Consider the following 25,143-nt stretch of genomic DNA (forward strand, 5'->3'; position numbering starts at 1 on the left):
AACAATGACATGCAAATAAGTTTGCATGTGGAAATATCCTGATTTCCACAATTGTCCTTGAATACACGTCCTGAATTAAGTTACAGCTGTGGATTAACATCTGTGGTTAGGCGCAAATTCTCAGCCCCTGTAACCTAACAGGAATCTCCTTGCACTTTGCAAAAGATGAGACACTGACACTCACCAGCAAACGTGCAAAAAGTGTATTTACAATCCCATTAAGAAGGTCTACATTAAATACAGACGTATATAAAGGTAACTTCTGTGTGCGAAGTAACACACACGAATACTGGTTCCTCCAGGGAACTGTGTCGAGCCTCTCTATTTACAAATACAGCAGCGATTAAAAGCATAAACAAAACCAGCAATCTTTTTAGAAGCTCCAGCCTACCAGTGCTGAGGTAAGTGTTCATCGACTTTATGTGCTTGATCTAAACTATACTATGAAGTCAAGACTCCCCATTCAACAACTTACTTGCCCCTTAACCAAAAGGACTTGTCAGGAAGCGTTAGAAGTATTTAAATAAGCCGCCTCAAAGGTTTGTGTTAGAGTTGCCATCTCAAGTACAGGTTAGCATTTCTAAGAAATGTCTTAAATAACACTGGCTGATATAGTTATTAGAAAGGATCTCAGGAGTGTGGTCACTAATTTTTCAATGATTTAGGGTGACCAGCATTCATTTCCACAGTCTGGATCCAAATGAGACATACAGTGTTTAACTAGGCAAAGCTAATCGTACTTAACTCAAAATCTTCAGTTACAACTCAAGTAATATGCTCCTAACTTTCACAATATAACAGCCTCATTTATTCCTGAATATTATATTTCCAACTTTAAGCAAGGATAGATGGCATCAGTCTAACACAGAGTCCTCTCACCCTCCCCAGTGGCTGCATACACAACCACAGCCACATTAGTGAGCTGGCTCCTTCTTGTAGAGAAGCCAAATGCTCGCATGTCCTGGTAAACGACTTCTGGTCCTATCAAAAACTTAGAACCAACACCATCTTCCTCCCCTCCTGGGTGGAATGTTAAACCTTGATTTGCAGTCAAGTATGAAAAGCTTATTCCTACTGCTCTCCCCATGTAAGAAACTATGTTTGAGGACCAGTCATTTGGGCATTGCTTCAAAAGGCACATTTATTCCAGTGGCAATTTAAGTCAGTAGAGAAGAATAAAATTAAAAACCAACAAAAAAAAAATAGGATGGAATACATTAAAGGAAATAGGAATCTGGGATCTATACAAACCACTGAGCTCCTCTCCAATAGTTTCACCAGAGTGCCTAAGGGAGAATAATTCACAGTTGTATCATGACACACACAGGCCTTCAGAAAACACTGTTTAAAAAAGTAGTTGAGAACTCTCAAGCAGCTCGCCCTGATGTCCAGTTCAAGTGAATGCAATGCAGAAGGGCTGCAAAGTTCAAAACTACGTGACAAAGAAAACTCAGTGCACATCACAGGCTTTGATAAGTTATGAAAAGTCATTGTATATATTACTATGTAAATAACATCTGAGAAACATTCTGAAATAATTAACTTGCGTTCACATTCCATGCATTTTCTAGCAGGTTAAGCCCTGGGTTTGTGTCTTTGTGCCCGTTTCCTACAAAGCTCCATTCTTTGGACAAATCCCAGTACTCCTAAGACTGAAATGGAAGTACTCAGGGATTTTTGTCTACTTACCCTCTTTACTGCACACCTGACCTCACGAGAGCTACTTGTTATTACCGCTGGCACAGAAGACGATTGGAAAATCGAACTGTTCGGGGTTTTATTTGGGATTTTATTCGCTGCCTTTGAAAAATCCCTGGATGTCACAGACACTACCTGATTTTTTCCCAGGAGCAAGAACCAGCGGCCCTCGCCCTCCTGCTTGACCCGCCTCCCTCTTCCAAAGCCCAATGCACCGAGACCCCCTTGTTGCAGTGGACTTTTCCCCTGTGGTTTTGCAGCACCCTCCTCGAGCAAAGAAGGAAACATAACGAAACTTGAAAACAAACCAACAATAACAACAACAGAAACTCCGACCAAACAGGTGGGCCAACCGGCAGCCTCCTCCAAGGCAGAGGCTCACTTTTTACTGCAGAACTCGGAGTTGTTTAGGAACTTCTTGATGACCAGCCCTAGACAGAGGACCAGCAGCAGCATGTAGCCCACGGTGCCTGAGAAGGTGGGCGCGGCAGGCGGCGCCTTGAGGAATTGGCGCAGGCCCTCCTCCACGTAGTACACCTGGTCATAGATGCTAAGGAAAGTGAAGATGTGGAAGAGCTGGTGGCTGTGGCCGATGATGTCAAAGAGGCCTGGGTGGATGCGCTCGGGGATCTTGCTCACGTTGAAGAAGGCGGCCACCACCAGCCAAAAGTAGCGGCGGTAGAAGTGCACGAAGAGCGTGGGGTTCTCGCCGCGCAGGTCGAAAAGCCAGCTCTCGAGCATGATGGGGCAGGCCATGCTGAGCGGCATGATGAAGACGAAGGTGCGCAGGGCGAACGGGTAAGAGCACCAGTCGGTGCGGCTCTTGCAGCAGGCCACGGTGCAGGCCACGGCCAGCACGAAGGCTACGGGCAGCACGAGCGCGCGGTAGGCGGCGATGAGGCGCGTGCAGTCCACGTGCCAGCCCAGGCGTTGCTGCACGTACGGGGTCATCACCCTGGCGTCCAACAAGCTCAGGCCAGGCAGCAGGTAGTAGTAGTAGGCCACCGTGCTGCCGAAGCCGTAGTAGCTGATGGACGCGTAGTCCAGGTAGAAGAAGGCGGCGCGCAGGCGCAGCGACAGGCAGCTGAACACGTGCGCCGTGCAGCTCATGGCGAAAGTCAGCAGCACCCCTGACGCGTAGCACCACAGCGGCAGCAGCCACGGGTGGTGGAAGGGCACGTCGCGGCCGCTCAGGAAGAACAGGCGGCAGAACTTGCTCAGGAACAGCAGCAGAGGGATGAAGTGCGTCCAGAAGTTGAGCGTCTCGTTGGTCGGCTTCAGCACCGAGGCCAGGCACTCCTGCGCCGTGCACGGCAGCCGCCGGTAGCCCGACAGGATGAAGCACTCCACGAAGTCGTCGGGCACCTCGTCCCAGCGCAGCAGCGGCCTGGCCGAGGCTGCGGGGTCCCCGGAGGGGTGGGGGCGCGAGGCAGCCTCCGAAGCCGCCGCGCTGGCGGCCGGCGGGCCCTTTGTGCCCGCGCCCCGGGGTTGCAGGCGCCGCGGCATGGTGCCCGGGGCTTGGCTAGGGCGCGCACAGGCGACCTCTGGCGCCGGCTCCCGCGCGCTCGGCAGTCCCCGCCGGCCGCCGTCGGAGCCTTTGTGCACCCGCCGGGGGCGTCGCTGCAGCTTCAAGAGAAGACGCGAGCCTCTGAGCAGCCGCTCCTGAAAAATAAATAAATAAGTAAAAATGATAATCAATTACCAGCCGCGCGGCGACCGGCAGGAGCGCGCGGGGCTCGGGGGCCCCCTCGCCAGGCTCCCCGCTCCCGGCTCGCGGCCGCCCGCGCTGCGGCAGCGGCGGTGGCGGCGGCGGCGCGGCGGACTGCGGCGGCGGCGGCGCTGCTGCGGTGACTGGGCATCGCGCGGTGCGGGCGCCGCCACCGCCGCCCCCGGCGCGGGAGGCGGGGATGTGGGAGCCGAGGCGCTGGAGGGAGGGAGGGACGGGCGCACCAAGGGAGGGCGGGGGCCTCCCCGGCTAGTGTTTCGCGGCCGCCACGGGGGATAGAGTTGTCCCCTGTCTCGAGTTCCGTACCATCCCCCCTCCCCGGGCCGCAGCAGCCGGAGCTGGCCCGTTAATGACTGATGCGGGGGCCAAAGGCTGCGCCAGCGATGAGCTGTGCGCCCGGAGGGCGAGGGTCCGCGCCGGGGTTCGAAACCCGACAGCCCGCTGGCGTTCGAAAGGACACTGGGCGGCCGCGTTCGCGGGGGGCGGGGAGCGGCAGCCGCGGGGGCCCGAAGGGCGCCCGCGTGTCCGAGCCGGGGCTGGCGGAGAGGTGCGACAACAGGGATCCCCACAGGGGCTGGGGGCGCTCCGGGATCGTGGGGCTTGGAGACCGTGTCTGGATCGGGGCAGTGTCATTGTCAGCTACCTGGGACTGCTCGTCTCTTTCCCTGTGTGTGTGTGTGTGTGTGTGTGTGTGTGTGTACGCGCGCGCGCACGCACGCGCGCGAGGCTCCCACTCTCCCACCGTATCAAGCTTTAGTTATCTCCTTTCGTCTATCGGACTTATTCAGGTGCGTCACTAACCTGCCTTCTCCCTGATTGTTGTCTGTCCAAACGAGTCGTCCCTAAACTGGCCTCCGGTCGCGCTCCCCGGCCCTCGGGGGCCGCAGGTCACCCATCCTCGTGTTCTTGTGCCTTTAGCTAGGCATCTTGTTTGGCGTCCAAAGTCCTACATCTCAGGGCGGGCTGCTCAAACGCCAAGTTTCAATGAAAAATTTCAGAGGACGACCAGGCGGTTCAGAAAGCCTGTAACGATCCGAGGAATTTATTAAGAAGGGGTTCCCGGCCCACCCCGTGGCCGAGTGGTTAAGTTTGCGCGCTCCGCTTTGGCTGCCCAGGGTTTCATCGGTTCGGATCCTGGGCGCGGACTTGGCGCCACGGGTCAGGCCATGCTGAGGCGGCGTCCCACATGCCACAGCTAGAAGGACCCACAACTGGGGCGATTTGGGGAGAAAAAAGAAAAAGATTGGCAAAAGTTCTTAGCTCAGGTGCCAATCTTTAAAAAGAAAAAAAAAGAAGGGGTTCCCAAGCAGAGCTGTGCCCCAGTCAAAGGCTGATCAAGTAGAGGACGTTGATGAGAGAGGACTTAAGGTAGGAGGTGCATTCTAGCAGGAACTGAAAAGAGAACGAAGATGAATTCATGGAGACTGGAAGGAGGTGGCTTGGAAAAAAGTTATGCATAATTAACCAGAAGTACCTGGCAGGCTAGACTGGGTGTCTGGAGGCCAGAAGAAAGGGAGAAGAGTGGAAAACGGTTGTGATGCACTGCGGGATGAAATTATGCCCTTGAGCCTTGTAAAAAAAAGCTGTCTGCTCTAAAATGTTTACCATTTCACAGAAGTTTCTGTTAGTGATGCTATGAGGGTGTGACTGAGTCTGACTTGTGTCATGGACCTGCAGTACAGTGTCATGGCGATAAGAGCTAACTTTTAAGGGACCAGGCACTGTTCTAAGTGCTTTACAGTTTTTAAATCTTTTAGGTGTTACTATTTTTCTCATTTTACGGCTGAGGAAATGGAGGCACCACGACCATAAATAACATGCCCTATTGGTGAAGGGGGATTTGAACCCAGGCAAACTGCTTCTCATGTGCTTAAACCAGAACACCCAACGACCTGCTTTTGCCCAAAGGAAACTAGTAAGAAATGGCAGTCTGATTTAGCAAAAGGCTTTCATTTTCGTTTTATAAATGAAAGGCTGCCTTCATCACTACAGCAAATCCTTTAAGTAGGTCAAGGAAGATTTACTCAGTAGTGGCTCAAGAAGGACTTAAGTTATGCATAAGAAATATTTATAACGAAGAAATCATTCAGTATTGTACATGTCTAAAATTACTTAAGGGTACTAGAGACAGTCTCTTTAGAAGTTTCGGCCTTCTCTCTCAAAAATGTTTTCCGCTAGTAATGGACTTAGCAAACTCTTATGCAATTAGGCCAAAGGTACATTTAGGTCTTGAGCCTTTCTGAACTATCACAAATTTCTGATTAATAGATTTTAAACAAATGAGATTTTCCTGTAGTTACTTAACTAGTATTTTGTTTTAGTATTTTCTGCTTTCCCACTGTCTATAGCTTTGTTGTTTCAAAGCAAGACCTAATTTCCCTTCTTATCTGGACTAGCACCCAGGCTAATTTGAAAAAGGGATTAAGATTCAGGCATTTATCAATCAAGCCTAGGAATGATAAACCTGAATCCAGGGCAGACGGAAAACAGGGTCTTTTTTCATATTCTCTTTGTTACTCCACAAACAACCTGAGCTGTAACCTGTAAAAAATATTGATCCTATAAAAATTCCTATATTTAGCAACCTCTTAGTTGCATAATCAGCTCACTTACATAATCAGGGAGAATATAGGAGAAAGTTCATATCAAGTAAAATAATGGAATTGACTGAATGTGCAAAAACTCTAGTTAGATAAAAGAACATTTATCTTTCTGACTAAGAATGGTGAGACTGGCTGTAATAAAATATGACGTGCTTTAAAACACTCAGTACTTTATAAAGTTAAAAAATCTGTCGTAGCATTTCTTGTAAGTCTTTGAGAAAGCCTTTGTGATTTCTGCTTTTCTCTTTTCTCATCCATCTCCCACCCCACATGAGGCACAGAGTCAGCTGATGCCATGAAGTGGTGTTCCTGAAAGCTCTCTGGTGCCAAACCACACTGGTATCCTTGCTCTACCTTGACAAAGCCAAGTAAAAAGGAACTAAGAAAACAGCAAAATTGACCTAACTTATTAAAAAATAAAGAAATAAAAGTAATGAAATTTAAAAAGTCAGCAATATGACTTCAAGTACTACCAATCTACAGAAGTAATTTTTCTTAAGTTTTTTGAGATATAAAAATGTGTTCCCCAAACCCTACGCAGGCTGGGTTTTGTAGTTTAACTCCAGTAAACTAATTGCCTCTGGTCAGTGAGAACCACGCGCACATCCCCTGGGCTGGCTGGCTGCCATCCTCTGGAGGTGCCCTGAAGAAAAGTCATATCTAAGGGAACCGGGACTGCCTACCAAGTTCTTGACAGAGAGGACTTGCCAGGTGTTACATCGGAAAGTCACTGCCAGCATTTACAGGCAGAATCAGCTGGTTCTCCCAATCGAAAACTTGTCAAACCAAGACCACAAATGTGGTTTCGTAATTTTGTGGCGGCTCTGTACATTCTGGTGCTGAGGGGTCCTGGCTGCAAAATGCAGTCATGTATAGGAACTGCAGCAAACGGGACAAATGCTTCGCCCATGTGGTTTGCTTTGGTGATATTCTTATAGAGCACTATAGGTTTATTTGTATTTCTTTCTACAGAAATAAAGTGAAGCATATATAAAATTCCACAGCAAGTTTGTTGTTCTCTAATATGGACAAGGAGCTGTTTGTAAAACCTGCAGAAAAAGTATGCGATGATATTTGCAAATAATACACTGTTTTCAGAGGAAATAATTTTTCCCTTGTCTCATTTTTAGCCAAAACCAATCAAACAAACAAACAAAACCCACTGTGGACTCAGTACTGAACTGCACCCAAGCCTCTGTATAAAGAGAATTCTATGAGCTTCAGTCCCTCTCCTCAGAATATACAGTCTAAATGAAGTGCCTCCCTTCCCCAAATGGAAAACAGCCAGAATGTTATCCAGACTCTTCCCAGTCAGCTTTGGTTACTACCAAATTTTAGGCTCTGAGCTTCCTGATGGTGGAAAACCGCCTGGCAGTGGCATCAGGTGTAACTATGGCAACCGTGGGGAAAAAGTGCAACCGGAAGTCCAGGTAGAGGGCGGGAAGCCAGGGAGAGAGTGGTGGGAGATTAAGTTCTATCTGGCACTATTTCTGCCCATTTACGGACATGGTGACGGGGTTCTCTTTTGAAGAAAAGCTAAGGGAGACTTGTTGAGGATGTTTTTTGAGGTTCCGTGCAGGAAATGACAGCTCCATACTGCCCTCTCTCCCACAAGTTGGCCTCTTCTCTACCAGTGGCCTCCAAAGTGGGGTGCGCAAGAAGACTGATTAAGGTGAAGAATAGAACTACAACTTCTCTTTCAATAGTTCTCATCCTTTTTTTTTTTTTTTTAAAGATTTTATTTTTCCTTTTTCTCCCCAAAGCCCCCCGGTGCATAGTTGTATATTCTTCGTTGTGGGTCCTTCTAGTTGTGGCATGTGGGACGCCGCCTCAGTGCGGCCTGATGAGCAGTGCCATGTCCGCGCCCAGGATCCGAACCAACGAAACACTGGGCCGCCTGCAGCGGAGCGCGGAAACTCAACCACTCGGCCACGGGGCAAGCCCCTCTCATCCTTTTAAGTGTCTATACTCTGGGAAGGTTTTATAATACACTTAACATGTAGTAGGTGAAGGTAATTTATAAATAATATGTTGTTGGGGCATTGAGGAGCATGGAAACGCCCGCTGATAAAGGGTGTGTGATCAAGACTGTTGACTTCCGTCCTATAGCCCATTGCTCTTGTTTGTCTGGCCTGCTTCCATCCCCTCCCCTGGATCCAGAATGGACTCCCCTTTCCTGCCTCTCAGGTGGCTGGAAAGAGTGTTTCAGGGTCACCATCTGTCAGGCACCAGTCCCTAAGCTCTGCCCAGACCTCCCCAAGGCTTCAGCCCCTCCCACAGCTTCTCTGAGCTAGGATGGCAGTCCCCATTCTGGACTTCTTTCTCCCAATGCTGCCATTCCTGTTTCCTGGCTAGAGCGTATATTGTCTTCCTACAAAGACCTCATGTTTACATGTTATGTTCGTCCTAATTCAGACTTAGCTTTTGGGGAGGAGACTGTCATTTGCTGTTGCTTGCGTTTGGTAGGCCCTTTTAGGTGGCTTCCATTTATTTAACTTTAGAAACAGTTATATAAGTCTGTAAGATGGATTATTGAATTCCTGCTCTTCATTATTTATGGACAACTCTCCTTGAAACACAGTGCCATGCACATAGTAAGCACTCAACACGTATTTGTGATTGGGGAAATTCTTTTCCGTACCGTAAGGCTTTAAAAGGTTAGAACTTAGACTCCTAGAGTCTTAGAATAGGGAAGTCACTTAATCCTTTAAGTCATTTGGTCCCACTCTCTTCCCATTTATGAGAGTTCTTTCAATGTATTGCTCATATACTGTCTTCAGGTACTGGGATATGCACTTTAGATTTATTATCTCTAATTCTCAGAATTCTCTTGGCAGGCGAAATCCACTCTCCTCGTTTTCAGACAGGAAAACAGAAGCTCAGAGATGTTAAACAGCTGGGTGGCAGAGCTGGAGTCAGACTTTTTTTTTAAATGGAATCTGCATTTTTTTTTTTTTTTTAGAACGATTGGCCCTGAGCTAACATCTGTTGCCAAGCCTCCTCTTTTTCTATTTTCTCCCCAAAGCCCCCCCAGTACATAGTTGTATATCTTGGTTGTAGGTCATTCTAGTTCTTCTGTGTGGGATGCTGCCTCAGCATGGCTTGATGAGCGATGCTAGGTCTGCGCCCAGGATCTGAACTGGCGAAACCCCAGGCCGCTGAAGTGGAACGTGTGAACTTAGCCACTGGCCACTGGCTGGCCCCTGGAGTCAGACTTTGTTAATTCCAAACTCCCATCTTTCCTTTACAGGACACCGCCTCCTGAGCGAGGCTGTTGCGCAGCCAGCCCAGAACATCTCCAGTAAGCGCACTGACCATCTCACATGGCCTTCCCTTCCATCTTAATTTTTTAAAGTTGTTGTTGGAAAAGTTTGTAAATAGTTAAATGAGCATGACGGATGAGAAAAAAACCACTGTTGCATCTTGGCCCAAGGATCAATCATAAGTGCTTTTGAATGTGGTCACCAACTGGATCTGGTTAGAAAGTCCCCAAAAAGAATGATGCCAAATAAGGCATGTGTGTATGTGGTGTGCAACAGGTGAATGTTGATTCGGCACGGCTGGAAGGGACATTTCATATAAAGAGCATTTTCCTGTAAATGAGTAACATCTGTTCTCAGGGGACTTGCCGTACCCTAAACCTCCACAGAGAGGCAACTGGCAGATTCCACGGTTTCATAGATGATTGTTGCACTTCCCATAATGTTGTTGACTACAGTGATTAACAGAAAGGAAAATATTCTGCTATGATATCATGGCATATTTAAAATCAAGGGGACGACATTTCAGTTACTGGGCTCTGTTTGGGCCTCAGTTAAGCTCACCTGCCATTGGCTCCATTTAGGTTAATTTCTTCTCTTTAAAAAAAATAAAAAAAATTTTTTATTGAGGTATAATTGACATATAACATTAAATTAGTTTCAGGTGCACAAAACAGTGATTCAGCATTTGTATATACTGTGAAATGGTCACCACAATAAGTCTAGTTAACATCCCTCATTATACATAGTTACGAAAATTTTTTTTGTTTTTTTGTGATGAGGACTTTTTTTTTTCCAGTGAGGAAGACTGGCCCTGAGCTAACATCTCTTGCCAATCTTCCTCTTTTTGCTCAAGGAAGATTGTTGCTGAGCTAACATCTGTGGCAGTCTTCCTCTGTTTTTAGGTGGGATGATGCCACAGCATGGCTTGATGAGCAGTGTGTAGGTCTGTGCCCGGGATCTGAACCTGTGAACTCCAGATTGCCAAAGTAGAGCACACGAACTTAACCATTATGCCACCAGGCTGGCCCCAAGGACTTTTAAGATTTACTCTCTTGGCAACTTTCAAATATGCAATATAGTATTATTAACTGTAGTCGCCATGCTGTACATTACATCCTCCTGACTGACTTACTATATAACTGGAAATTTGTACTTTTTGACCCCCTTCACCCATTTCACCCTCCCCAACCCCTGCCTCTGGCAACCACCAATTTGTTCTCTGTATCTATGAGCTTGTTTTTCTTTTGTTTAGTTTTTGTTTTAAATTCCACATATAAGTGATTTATATGGTATTTGTCTTTCTCTTTCTGACTTTCTTACTTAGCATAATGCTCTCCAGGTCTATCCGTGTTGTCGCTGAGTAGTACGCCATTATCTTCCTTACCCATTCATCCATCGATGGACACTTAGGTTGTTTCCACATCTTGGCTACTGTAAATAATGCTGCAGTGAACATGAGGGTGTTTATATCTTTTTGAGTTAGTGCTTTCATTTTCTTTAGATATGTACTCAGTTAGTTGACTTACTGGATCTTATGGTTGTTCTATTTTTAATTTTTTGAGGAAGCTCCGTACTGTTTTCTGTGGTGGCTGCACCAATTTACATTCCCACCAGCAGTGCACAAGGGTTCCCTTTTCTCCACATCCTCACCAACACTTGTTATTTGTTGTTTTTTTGATGATAGACATTCTGACAGGTGTGAGGTGGTATGTCATTGTGGTTTTGATTTCATTTCCCTCATGATTAGTGATGTTGAACATCTTTTCGTGTACTTGTATATTTCATTTTCTAATGTAATGATTTTCCTTTGAGGTACGATATCTGCTTTGTTGAAAATATTTATCAACATAATTATCTAGGTGTCAATCACTAAACTCATTTAGGGTATCATATCTTACACATGTTGATTTTTTAAGAGCATATTGCAGTGATCTTATGTTCCTTTTGTGCCCCATTCATGTGAAAACTACAAGAATTGGGGCTTACCAATAGGAGTTTCCTCAGCACACTTAATCCATTTCTACACAATGAACAAGAAGCTTTTTCTTCTAGGAACATCCTTATTCTTGTGGCCACCCACTGGCACGCTTCTTTTGAGCCTTGTGTTGAGAATTCTGTGGTCAAAATGCATTAGTTTTGTTTTATTCTTCCTAGTCCTGGGTAGAGATTATTAAACCAATCTATAGGAAGCATCCAGGAGACAGGCCCCAGTTGTTTATTTAACAAGGAGTGATAAACACCACCTATGTACAAAGCTGATACTACGTGCTCAGGCGTGGAAGAGCAGAGGAGCAAGCTGGAGCACAAGAAAGAGAAGTCAGAATCATCTCTGTCCTCAGCTGCAGGGGAAATGGGTCCACAATGTTTGAATTGCAACCACCTTGTGACTACTTATCTAATGCAGCCATTTTGAAACACAGACATTTCAATGCTGCTTCAAGCACCATTAATCTTTCAATGTTTTTACTTCTAAGCAATGTGCGAGCAGGACACCTGCATCCCATCCCTGACTCCCACCCGAGGGAGGTCAGGCTGGGGTGAGGGTTGAGCACCATCTGGCAAGCAAACCTTGTAAAGCTAAGAGCCGTGAGTCAGCCACACGTGTTCATCTCAAGGAGAACTGTCAACTCTGGGTTATTTGCTAGTCCCTTCCTTGGCTGGCATCTCACCTTCTCTAATTTCTCCTTTACTGTAACAATGCCCAGGCTCACTTACGTTTAATTAACAAATGGATTTGAATACTGGAGGATGGAATTTACTTTGTTTCTCACTTTAAATTGCATGAATGGCCACTCCTGTATTTTGGAGGCTTTTTGATTGTAACCTAACTTAACTGGGTCTCTGTTGGGAGGGACGCCGAGTGGGAATGGCACGGCTCTGCGGGCTGCACTTCTCTCTCAGATTCCCAGCTCCGCTTTGCATTGACAATCTTCAATTAACGTTTCTAACAGGTCCTTCCGCAATGTACATGCCTTCTACCTACTGTCATCAAACTCCTTATAATAACCACTTAGGGGAGACAGGCTAATCCGGGTCTGGTAGATGTCATCACAATACAACACAGCGCTTTGTTTCCTGAAATTATTGGAAAAATTTAAAATAGTATCAAGTAATTGGATGTGGGCTTGTCAAAACAATAGCTTTGTGAAACATTTTAAACAATTCAGAAATAAAGTGGAAAATGAAAGTCTCACAAAGAAGAGGATTAGAGATGGAAGAAGGGGTGAGCAAAGTCTATTTTACTTGAGGCTCTTTTTTGTAATTTAAAAAATATTAGTGACTTCACACTTATGCCAAGGCTCTTTTGACTTTGCTGTGCAGAAGGTCTTGCCTCCGGAGAGACGAGCATGGTACAAATACTGTAAAGGAAGGAAGAAAGGGGGAGGGGGAGAGAATTTCTCTGTGAGATGGGCATGGAAAGAGCCAGCCTTCGGTTTCCAAATTGGAATGGTATTGTCACTAGGGCTAACGTGGTTCTTAGATTCCATCTGAGTGTCATGGTTGGAGGCAGAAAATCATGGCCCCATCAGGGGAGGGAGGGGAGCCCAGTGGAGGGGCTGCTCCTAAATCCTATGTGATTGGTGGTTAGTTCACTAAGAAAAGGATTTTTGTTCTGAGTCACTAATCTTTTAAGACTGAGGTTGCTAGTTATCACTCTCCCCCATTCTAAACTGTCTCCTATCCAACGGCGCTAGCCTTCCTGCAGTTCCTCTAAGTCCCAAGCATGTGCCACTAGGAGAGGCTTCGTGTGGCTGTGCCCAGGCTGTCCCCTGCACAAAGACCTGGCTGAGGGGGCAGGGAGGTCTGAATGGCAGCCGGTAATCTGCCAGCCACACTCTGAGCCTAGACATGTTTGTCTGTCCAGAAGGGCTGCCTTTTCCTGATTCACTGGTAGGTTGACAGCTGCCCCAGGACCCTTGCACTTGCTGTTTCTGCCTCCCTCTGCCTCCAGTGCTTTCTGTCCTGACTTTCTCCCTTCATTCAATTCTCTGCTCAACATTGCTACTACTCAGAAAACTCTGCCACCCACTCTATTTAAAATGACAGCCTCTGCTTCCTCTCCCTGCTTTATTTTCTTCATAGTTCACTACCTGACATTATATAATATATGATGTAACATCTATCTATTCATCTTTTCTCCCCTACTGAAAGGAAAGCTTTATGAGGGCAGGGTCTTTGCTTGCTGCTGGGTCCCCAGCACCTGTCAGAGTGCCTGGCACACAGTAGGCACTTAATAAACATTTTTGGAATGTTTGAAAAACATCCCACCCCAAGGCTGTCTAAGCCCAGAGTTGAGCTGGACTCGGAATATTTGTATTGACCCTGCTCAGGCAGAATCTTCTCTAATTAACTGACCTCCACAACCCAGAAAAGCTAAACCAAAAATAGAAAACACAAAAGCTGTTGGCTGCGAACCTCAGTGACGAGAGCAGTGGTTTCTGCACTTCAGAATCAATCGCTTGGGGATCCGAACAAAAAAATCAAAACCACAAAATGATGCGTACACCCCTGCCCCCGGCTGAGCCTCTGGAAAGAGGCGCATTCACTTGGTGGGCTATTATGATGGGAAAGACTGACACAGCTTTGACTTGAATTTTAAAGGTCAATTCTCACCAAGTAGTTTGTATCAAAGAGAATTCCTCAAACCTCTTCTATTAATAGCCTCGTTTAGCACCCCTGCGGCTCAGCAGAGACTGGTTAGGATTCTGTCTCACCACGGTTTCACCTTAACTGAGATACGGAGAAACAAATGTCAGTGCGGATCCAGTGCTGTAGAGGTATAAAAAATTCACACCCTCTTTGCCTCTGGCCTGAGTTTTTAGAACTCAAACGGATCCTTCTCCTGAAAGTCTGGTTTAAAACTGCTTGGAGTTTCGTAGATGTCATAAGAGCTTCTAACAGTGCTGCATACTAATTTTTGACCCACTGGTGAGAGCGCGGCCAAGCATGCAGCTGCAGAGGGACACTCTGGTTCACACAGAGACCCCATCCCCACTCCCGCACTGACACTCGGGGTGGCCCTCTCGCTGGCACACTCATGGCCCCGAGGCCAGGCACGTTTGGGAAGAGTGGAGGGAGCAGCCAGGCGTTGGCTGCCGGCCATCGTGTTTGCTGAGGGCCTTCTCCGCGTGCCCTCTCCTGGACACCACAGCACCTGAGCTGCCAAGTACCCTGGAGGCCTCTCTCGGGGTGGCGGGTGGTGCGCGGCTAACAGCAGAGTCCAGCCCGGCATTGTTTGCGGGCGCTCAGGAGGGAAGGCAGCTCTGGGGAACATGGGTTCATGAGACACGGAGGAGACTTGAGTTCAGCCTCAGTGACTGACCGGTTAAAGCTGTATTTTAAATGTCTTCCATCTCGATGGAGGTGGGATTTCATTTCATCTAAAGTGTTTAATAAGAAACTTAGGAAAGTATAGTCTTGTGTTTTCCAGAGGGATGATGATATGTCTGTGTACTATGACCCAGGAAGGTGGCCCCTGCTGGTAGTTCCTGGAAAAGAACAATTTGTGCCTTTTTCGGGGGGGGGCGGTTTATTCCAGTTGCGATACTTCCTGTCATTTGCATTCTGCATGTCTGCTTTGGTGACAGAGCCTATGGTGAGATCACTTAGCCCTGTTGTATTTTCTCTTCCGGCCCTTTCTGCAGATTCAGAGCCTGTCCCAAGAGGCCTCCTCACTCTCACCCCGCGGCCGGGGTTCCACCAGGGCTTCCCCACACCTCGTGGCAAGGTGTTTATATCACAGGGCTTAAAACTGCCGGCTGAGAGCTCTCTGTCCGAAAGGCTTCTCTTCCCGAATGTGTAAGGAGTCCTGTGCTGCTCTCTGCATGTGACACCTGGGGAAAATTCAAGGTCACTGTGGTGACCACCCGTGGCCTTTTCTCCCCAGTGGATGGATAACATGCCCTGTGGGCACCCAGGACGGCCTGTCCATGGTCCTGGGGTGAAGTGGGGAGGGAGGGCCTTTGGAGACCCTGTTGGACATTTCTCTAGTCTTTTCTGTTCCTTCCTAGGGGGCAGCTTTTTAAGTTCAGATCCCGCACTTTACAGGTGAGCAAATCAGAGCTCAGAGAAGTGCCGTCTTGTGCAAGTCCACGCTGCTGTGTTTCTGACTCCCAGCCCTGTGCTTCCTCTGATACTACAAAAGGTACACAGTGTGAGGTAGTTGAAAGAGCCCTGACTTTTGAGTCAGATAGGCCTGTTGAAGTCTGACTTTGTCACGTACCAGCTGTGTGACCTTGGGCAAGTTGTTTCACCTCTCTGATCTGCAAAGGGAAACCATAATGCTTTCTTGCAGGGTTGTTGTGAAGACCGCTGTATAGAAAGTGCTAGACACAGACCAGGCATCAGTAAAAGGTAGCTGGCACTGTTACTCCTATGGCCCCTGCCTCCCCACCTTTCTCAGGAACAACAAACCCAGCCACAATATTGCAAAACACTGGCTTAAGATGGTACAACTTTCAAGGATGTTTATCTTTTGGTGGAGATCCTTAAAAATGAAAAGCCATTGAGATATAAAGGGATAAACTTTAGTGATGGAGAGGACACAGGTGCACAATCCAGCTAAACGCAGCAGGATGGGTTAAGCATTAGGAGAACAGCTCCATCTGAAGGTGCTGGGAGGCGAACACAGGAGGCATGAAGACCCACAGGGCCGTGTTCCAGGCACACAGTCAGCCTTGGGGGCAGGAGCCGTGGTCAGGTAATGCTGTCTAGTTAGACTGAGGGACAGAGGACAGCAACCAGAAACCCAGAGGAGCGGAGATGCATGCTTGCAGGGCTGAGTAGCTGACATCAGGGTGATCTGTTACGAAGTGCTGGGGTCTCAGAACCTGGTCTCCAGTTCAGGACCTGGAGAGGGGGGAGGTGGGGCCGCCTGACAAATCCCAACATGCCCACCACTGCCTCTGCGCCTCCCTTCTAAGCCAGGCTGGAATAGGTAGTGCATGTCCATATGTCAGTTGCCATTTATTATTTGCATAAAAGAGTGTTTTTTTCCTTAAAAATAGAGAGTTCTAGGGAAAAAACTAATTAAATTCTGAACCATTAGCAACATTTTAAATTCTCTTCTAATAGTTCTTGATATACCCACAGATGTTTCATATGATTATAATCCACGTGTGAATTCCATCTTATGTTCTGTTCTAAATGTAGCTATTTCCATGAGTTAACATAGTACACATCCTTTCGATTTTTAAGACCTATGTAATGTGTCATCCAGTTTACATTGCAGTTCTCCACTGGAAGTCTTTGGGATACTAAGAACTTATCATGATTACCAATTGCACTGTTATGAGGATATATTTGGACAGTTTGGTGGCTCCTGTTACAATTAACGAGTTTCTTTTGGGAAAAAAGCTGAGGTGTTTCTCCTCACTCCCCTATCAACCCAGAGCACCGACAGGTCTCACACCTCATACTCCACAGGGACGTGCCCTCCCTTTTGTCCTGGACCCTGGAGACACACAGTGCACGTGTGCATCAAGCTTTTAGCAAGGCTGACCTCCAGGCAGAGGCGAGAGTCTGTGCTGGGCAAGCTGACTCATGCTGGCTTCGCCCCAAGGCTGACTTCAGCCCCAGAGAAAAGGCGGAGAGGAAATACTGCTTCTTTCTGCTTAGAAAACAAGTGCCCCGTGCAGTAGACGGGAGCAGGCCCCGGAACTGAACTGGAGAGGGACCCTCCTGTGTGTCGTATTAGAATTTACTGTAGTGTCCTGGGAACAGGTCTTTTCGTGATAAAAGACCCTATTTGTTCATTTAGAGGTGGACATAGCCAACCCTTCATTTGCCAGTTGCTCTCCATTTGTTGTTCCAAAGGAAAGCGCTGAGTCCGTCACAATTCCGGCATAGCGCTGTCCTCAGCCTGTAAGCTGCATGAGGGTGGGGACTTGTCCGGCTGTGCTACCGCCCTACCCCCAGCACCTGGTACGGTGTCTGGCGTGCGATAAATATTTGTTAAATTCATAAAGGAACGAATGTATTCCTAGATAGAGGAAAGTTCCAATAAATGAGAGAACCCAGTTCTTTCTCTCCAGGGGACTTTCTATCTAATTTACACGTGCAGCTTTTTAATTTGCTTATTTTCATAGTTAACAGTGACAATGCAATGTTCAACAGACCTAAAGTGAACATCAGCCATGCCCTTGATGTAGAGACCAGCCCCAACAAAAGGAATTAATTACAGAAATTCTCTTGGGAAATGCAATTTAATCAGTAATTTTCAAGGAAACTACAGGATTGTTTTGAGTTCGGCGGGTGCCCTTGTTCCTGTGCAGGGAAGGGAGATCTGCCGAGTCAGCCATGCATCCAAGGCTTCGTCTCCAAATGGTCTCGCGTGAATTAATCATTAGATGACATCCAGGGCCCCACCCATGTTTATTTTCCATTTTCAAGAATATGTTTCACAAATCCCCAACTAACACTGAAAATAATTTTTCTTCCAAAAATTCTGTTAAAAAAATAAAACTATGATATAAATAGGATATATTTTTTTCCATTTCCAGTTCTAACTGGTTGTTAGCGTACAGAAAAGCTACTGATTTTTGATATTATTGATTTTTGATATCTGCCCATTTTTTCAAATTTCTTTAGTGTTTTTGTTGTTGTTAAATCTCTTAGGTCCTCTCATTATACTGTATCATTTGCTATCATTCTTTTAACCCACTGCTGAATTTAAATTGCTAATATTTTATTTAGAATTGTTTACCTCTGTCTTCATAAGTAAAATTGTTCTATAATTTTTGTGTTATATATTTTGCAGTAGGTTTTGGTATTAAAGATATGGTGAAATCATACAGTGAATAAAGTGCTTTTTGTCTTTTTCCATGGTCTGGAATGGTTTGAGAAGGATAGGAATAATCATGAAGTGCTTATCCCAGAACTGTAACGTTTTATAACATAAGGAAACATATCAACGTAATCTAAAATATTATCACAGTAAATGTTAATAGATGAAAATAATTTGATAAAGTTGAGTAAGTTTTCTAATAAAAATTCCAAATATAATAGGAACAGAAAGAAACTACCTAAACCTGCTAAAGACTATGAATTACACTCGGCGCATCATATTATTGAATGAAAAATTAAAGCTACTGCCACTAAAATCAGGGACAAAGCTGGGATATCCACATTCACCTCTGTTCAATGTTTTTTGAAAGTCTTAACTAATGAAATAAGACTCATTCTCCATAAATTTAACAAGTGGTATAAATATTGGAAAAGAAGATAAATTTTTTGTAGTGATGTGACTATATACCTAGAAAATGCAGGGCTCTCTTAAACAAAATTAGAATAATTAGAGATTTTAGCTGGATTACTGGATACCAGATAAATATGCCCAAATCTTTAGTTTCTTCTATATTAGCAATTGACTGTTAGATATGGGGAAAAAAATCCCATTCACGTTAGTAACAAAAATTATAAAATAACTTGGAAGAGATTCAATGACAAAGGTACAAGAATTCTATTTTTAAAAACTCTAACATTTTATTGAAGAACCTAATAAATGGAGCATTATACTGTATTCATGGATGGAGAGATTTAATATATAATCGTTAATTCTTAAACAGTTTAATAGGCACATTGAATAAAATTCAAATCAAAACGTGAAGGTATATTTTCTTTGAAATTGGACAAATGATTTCAACGTTTGTATCGAATAAAAATATTTAAAAGTTTATTGGATAAATTTAGAAGAGGAGTGAGGGAGCACTTACCTTATCAGAGAGAGAGGACAAAACTTACTATAAAACTGATAAAATCAAATCATGTAGCTGCAACAGAACTAGCATAGAATCCAGAGATAGACCGACTGTATTTGAGAACTTGTACATTGTTTGTGTTTAATTAAATGGGAAAGGATGTTTGTTAAATGAGATTGGCATAATTAACTGTTCATCTGGATATTTAGAAGGGTGAGGTCTTGAGTGAGATTGCTTAGGTTCAAACCCTAGTTTTGTGTCTTAGTTGCTGTGCAAACTTGGCTGGTTTATTAACTTCTCTAATCCTTAATTGTCTTATTTATGTGAACTGTATGAAGTGCTTACAGAGCACCTGGCATAGAGAGATTGCTCAGTAAATGCTAGCTGGTATTGTTACTCTTATTATTATTTCTTCACACTATACAAGAATAAATCCCAGATGGATTAAAGAGCTAAATTTAAAGCATTAAAAATAACAGAAGGAGGGGGCTGGCCCAGTGGCATAGTGGTTAAGTTCGTGCACTTCCCTTTGGTGGCCCCGGGTTCAAGGTGTTGGATCCTGGGTGCAGACTGACACACTGCTCATCAAGCCATGCTGTGCTGGCATCCCACATACGAAATAGAGGAAGCTTGCCACCAATGTTAGCTCAGGGCCAATCTTCCTTAAGCAAAAAGAGGAAGATTGGTAACAGATGTTAGCTCAGGGCTGATCTTCCTCACCAAAAAAAAAAAAAAAAAAGTAAAATAACAGAAGGAAATATAGGAGAATATTTGTATAATCTCAGTTTGGGGGAGACTTAGCCTATAGCAGGGTAGGAAACCCAGCAGCCATAAAAGAAAAATCTTATGAGTTGAACAACATAAAAATTAGAAACTTCTGCCTAGCAAAAAATGGTAATCAAAGTCAATAGAGGACAGACAAGAAATTAATATCTTTAAAATATAAAGAACTCCTACAATCTGATAATAAAATAGGAAAAGAAAAAGAAAAATGGGCAAAGGATATGAATAATCAGCTCACAAATGAAGAACTTCATATAGCTGATAAATGTATAAAAAGATGCTCAACTCTACTAGGCCAGGGAAATGCAAATTACAATAGTAGTGAGCAGTCTTTTTTTTTTTTAATCCATCAGACTGACACTAATTGGTGAATTTATTGATTTATAAAACTGAAGACAGCCTGCTCTGGCTGGAGGATGGAGAAACGCTGTCCTCAGCATTGCTGGCCAGCGTGTATCTCCTACAATTTTTGAAAAAGTCAAATCGGTTGGCTAATCAATTAAAATTAAACTCTCACATACCTTTTGACCCAGCAATCCCACTTTTGAAAATCTAGCCTATAGAAATAAAAGTGCCGGGGGCTGGCCTGGTAACACGGCGGTTGAGATCACACGTTGCGCTTCTCGGTGGCCCAGGGTTTGCCGGTTCCTGGGTGCGGACATGGCACCACTTGGCAAAAGCCATGCTGTGGTAGGTGTCCCACGTATAAAGTAGAGGAAGATGGGCACGGATCTTGGCTCAGGGCCAGTCTTCCTCAGCAAAAAGAGGAGGATTGACAGTAGTTAGCTCAGGGCTAATCTTCCTCAAAAAAAAAAAAAAAAAAAAGAAAGAAAAGTGCCAATAATTAAAGGATGTGTGTATCCGGAAATTTGTTGCATCATTTTTTTGGTAAGCCACTCCCTAAAAAAAAAATAATAATAATAATAATCTGAAGGTTTCTTATATTATGCATTTGTACAAAGGAATAAATTACATGTATACGTACTGACCTGGAATAACAAAAGCAGGTTCCTGAGTTACGACATAATAGCTCACGTTTATTGAGAACTTACAAGTGCTAAGCCATTTAAATGCAACATCTTCCTTCAAAGTGCTGGCCAGGGTTCTGTCCCACCTTACCCGCATCCTCCTCCCTGGGTATGCTGGGTTTCAGCTTTCTCTTCTGTTTTATCTGACTTGTCTTCCAGAAATGTATTGTCCACTGGTGACTTCCTCACCTGTTCTCTTTGCTGTTTTAATTTTATCTATCCCCCCCTTAAAAAAATATCTCTATGATGATGGTTTCTAGAACAGCAGGAGGCCAATGTGTATATTGAGTCTACTCTCTTGAACCAGAAGCCTCTCATTTCATGTTGTTAAACGAGAAATAGGGAACAGACTGCCCTGCATGTGCACGCACCGTTCATATAGATTTGTCTGAGGGCACAGGAAGGTATGAAGGGTACACACGAGAGTTAACTTTTCATTTGACGCCGAGGCAATCTTCCTCCTTGAGTGGAAAGCTCCAGTGACTTGTATGTAGCATTATTTCTCTTCACAACTGTGGCAATGACCTGAATCAACAAGGTGCTACATCTATTATCATCATATTACTTTGTCAGTTTTGAATTATTTACTCACAAAGAAGGCAAAACTTTTTAACTGCCCAAACAAATCATCTTAATTACAGCCTCAAGCCAAAGTCTTTTAAAATCCCAACAGCTAGGAATAACTCATATTGTCTCAGAACTTAAGAGCACTATTCCTTAGATTTTTATTTTAAATTTAAAAAAAGATCTATAGAGAAAAAGTTACAGGAAAAGGAAATTACATTTAAGAACACCTTTGTGACATGTGCAGAGAGCATGAGGAGATTTAAAAGCTACCTTAGTCTTCTTAACATGTGTGCATTTATAAAATTATTTGCTTTTCCGTTAGCAGAGCACACTCATTAAAAGTCAATGGAACAGCATGTTCCATTAGCAGCACGCAAAACCACAGGATTAACGAATATTCTAGCAAAAGCAATCACATTTATTAATGTCCCCATGGAGCTGTGGTCTAAAATAATAAACTGAGCCATAATAATTTGGTATCTATTAATCAAATAAATTAATTCCTCCATATACTGTTTCTCGTATATTTCAAATTCCCTGGTAATAAAAAGAGGAAAGAGGGGGAAAGTTTATTTTTAAAAAGGATGACTTTGGAAAAAGAATAAACCCAAAAGAGTGTAAGCAATTAATTTGCATTACTTGGCAACTCATGATTCTGGCAAAACCACACGCAAAGAGTAAATGAGCTGGGTTGACTCCGGGATAACCACATTCTGTAGTTGGGGGGCTGACAGGAATTTGGAACCAAGATGACTGCCTGGAAAGGCCGGCAGGGGCACAAGACAGATGGCAGAGAAAAGGGAATGTTTTTCCGTTCCTTCATCAAATATTAATAAGTACCTCCTTTTTACCAGTGTTACGTGCGTTTCAAAAATGATCTCACTTAAGCCTTTCACTAACCCTTACAGGGGAAGGAATCTGGTGAGAGAGAGAGAAATTTGACCAATGTGACATAGCCTGTAAGTGGGAGAGCGGAGTTTTGGATGCAGAGCAGTCTGACGTCAAAGCCAGTGCTCTCTTCTCTGTCACACTGCATGTGAACTGTTGTCTGCACCCGAAATTATTTGCTTAATCTCCGTCTCCCTTGCTAGGGAGTAAGCTCCCTGAAGGTGCAGGCCGAGCCCGCCTTGCGGATCCGCGTGTCCCTCGTGACGCTCTACGGATCCCTCTGTTGGGGGCAGGGCACTTCCGGCTCCAGTTACCTCCCATTTGCTGCAAGCTGCTCAGCCTTCCTTCCTTTCACTTTGCCAGGCCTCCGATGCCCGTTCTTAAATTCTTCATTGTCCGGTCTCCTGCTAACACACTTTCCCTCGAAATCATTTCCCATTTGGAAGCAGAGTAATCTTTTAAAATGTAAATCGGATACTCTTGATCATAAAATAAAACCCAAAACCTTTCCGATGGCTTCCAGGCCCTATCACGGCCGCTCTGAGGTCTGCAGGCCCCTTGCCCCGACCCCGGGCTCCAGCCACACTTGCTCACTCCCGGTTTCTCATCACAATGAGCTCTGTTCCACCTTGGAGACTTGGCACACCTGCTTACTTTGCTTTGTTTTCTTTAATTTATCTTAGAGAAATACATGCACGAGGAAGCACATACAAAGATATTTATTGCAGCATTGTTTGTAACACAACAGTTGAAAACAACCTAATGTCCTGCGTCAGTAGGGGGGGGCTATACACTGTGGAGTATATCCTCTGTACTTCAGAATACTGTGCAACAGTTAAAAACACTGAGACATGCGCTGATGGGAGCATGTATTGGTACAGCACCTGTAGAAGGCAATTTGGCAATATCTATCAAAATTAGCAATTCAAATACCATTTGACTGTGCAATTTCCCTTTTGGGAATTCATCCTACAAACATATTTCCACGGGTGGAAACTGACATAGGTACAAAGATCTTTATTATTGCACTGATTGTAATGGTAAACATTGAAAACAACCCAAGACTCCATCAACCAGGGCCTGATTAAATTATGGTATCGCCAAATAATGGAATAATACCGTGGCACTGAAAAAAGAATAAAGATGCTCTCTCTATGTTCTGATATGGAAAGGTCTTCAAGATGTGGAAAGGCACTTCAAGGTGCAGAACAGTGTATAAAGTTGCATAAGATGTGGGTAAAATGGGAGGGAAATAAGAATCTACGTCCATATTTGCTTGAAATGTATGAAGAGTGACTAGTCATAAGAAACTAACAACAGTGGTCACGTATGAAACTGGTATGGGAACGGTGTCGATGGACAGAATGGGGAGGGAAACTTTTCAGTGTGCATCTTTTTATGCTTTTGGGGCTTTAAGTATGCGAATATACTACCTCCCCCCACCCCATATACATATAACTAGCAAGAGGTGGGTCTACATATTCCTACGTGAAAAGGCCTGCAAGACACATTGCTAAGGAAAACAAGCAAGCTGGACAACCATGTGCACACACATATGGGTTGAGAAATGGAAGGAGAAGGGGATTGGGAGAAGGGCTCAGAAAGGGGCCTGACATGAGGGGCGGACTGGCCAAGGGGACTTTCCCTTTAGGTGTATGGTTCAATTTTTTTTTTCCAGGGAGAATATTGTATGTATTACCTGTTAGTTAATTATAAAGAAAGAAATAAAAAAGATTTCTGGGATGGAGTAGTGCTGGGCAATGACCAGATCAAGGGTCAGGTTCTGGGAGTAGATGACTAAAATGAAGTGAAGGTGAGGTTGGAGTCAAGGAGGTACAAGAAATGTTCAGGCACGCTGTTACCTAGATGGGCACAGATGTGGAAAAGCCTCAGTGTGATGCTGGGAGCTTCACACTGGGTCAGGACAACTGGGGCAGCTCTGAGGGCTATGAAGAATGAGGAGGACCCTCTAAAAGTCTTAATCAGGAGGGGCAGCCCCATGACTTCCAGAAGGGCATGGCTGGAGGTCCTAGAGCTGCATGGCAGACGTCTTCAAGGACAGAGGCCTTTATCTGATGGTGGAAGAGAAATAGTCTACTGTCCAATATGGTGGCCACTGGCCACATGTGGCTATCGAGCACTTGAAATATGGCTAGTACGACTAAGAAAATGAATTTTTTATTTTAATTAATTTAAATTTAAGTAGCCACATGATTATTCATGTTTATCATATTGGACAGCACAGACCTACACTGAAGCTGCATGAGGAAGTGGTGGTGGTGGTTTGGGGTGTAGAATACGCGGCCTCTAGGAGAAATGCCCAAGGGTGGTGCAGTGACCTCAGGAGAGGGCCACTACTGAGCCCTTGAAATGTGCCTAGTCTGAAATGAGGCGTGCTGTGAGTGGAAATACACACTGGATTATAAAGACAGACCCAAAAGAAGAATGTAAAGTATTAATAATTTTTAATATTGATTACATATTGAAATTATAATATTTTGGACATATTATGTTATTAAAAGTCATTACAATTTCTTCAACTTTTTTTTAATGTAGCCCCTAGAAAATTTTAAATTTAGCTCTCCTTATATTTCTATTGGACAGAGTTGATCTAAAAAGTGGAGAGGGAAAGGCTGAGTTGGGGATTAGGTCAGAGCAGGGCTCAGGATTACGGGGGCGAAAGGCGTTTTGGAAATGATAGCCTCGCTTTGGTACCTTTTGGTCTCAGGAGGTGTCTGGTTTTATCTCAGTTCGATGGAGAGGCCTCCTATGAGATCTGCTGAGAGGCTGAGGCCCCAGCACAGAAAGCAATAATATGGGCCTGAATAGGAGGGGTGGAGCGGGGATGTTGAGGACCTTGTTTATGGAGACAGTTCAGGACTTTCTCAG

The 25,143-nt window shown here is 44.7% G+C and overlaps 2 protein-coding genes across 3 annotated transcripts in view; one reads left to right on the forward strand and one right to left on the reverse strand.

Moving 5' to 3' along the window:
- Positions 1–1,115: 1,115 nt before the first annotated feature.
- On the reverse strand, positions 1,116–4,075 carry PAQR9 (progestin and adipoQ receptor family member 9). Of its 2 annotated transcripts, none has more exons than XM_070577582.1 (2): positions 3,731–4,075; positions 1,116–3,360 (listed from the first exon to the last, which is right to left on the reverse strand). In XM_070577582.1, exons 1-2 carry the CDS (start codon positions 4,055–4,057, stop codon positions 2,077–2,079), a joined length of 1,611 nt encoding a protein of 536 aa, XP_070433683.1. In that variant the 5' UTR covers positions 4,058–4,075; the 3' UTR covers positions 1,116–2,076. The 2 variants fall into 2 exon arrangements, with proteins under 2 accessions (XP_070433683.1, XP_070433684.1); XM_070577583.1 differs by having other exon boundaries at positions 3,649–3,858.
- The window catches only part of U2SURP (U2 snRNP associated SURP domain containing), an 87,042-nt gene continuing 65,792 nt past the window's right edge, over positions 3,894–25,143 (forward strand). Inside the window, exons 1-2 of the mRNA XM_070577580.1 lie at positions 3,894–3,971; positions 9,278–9,328. The gene's annotated coding sequence lies outside the window, so the exon portion shown is untranslated. The remainder of the gene's footprint in view (positions 3,972–9,277; positions 9,329–25,143) is intronic.

This window comes from Equus przewalskii, chromosome 15 (genome assembly GCF_037783145.1).
Source record: "Equus przewalskii isolate Varuska chromosome 15, EquPr2, whole genome shotgun sequence".
NCBI lineage: Eukaryota > Metazoa > Chordata > Mammalia > Perissodactyla > Equidae > Equus > Equus przewalskii.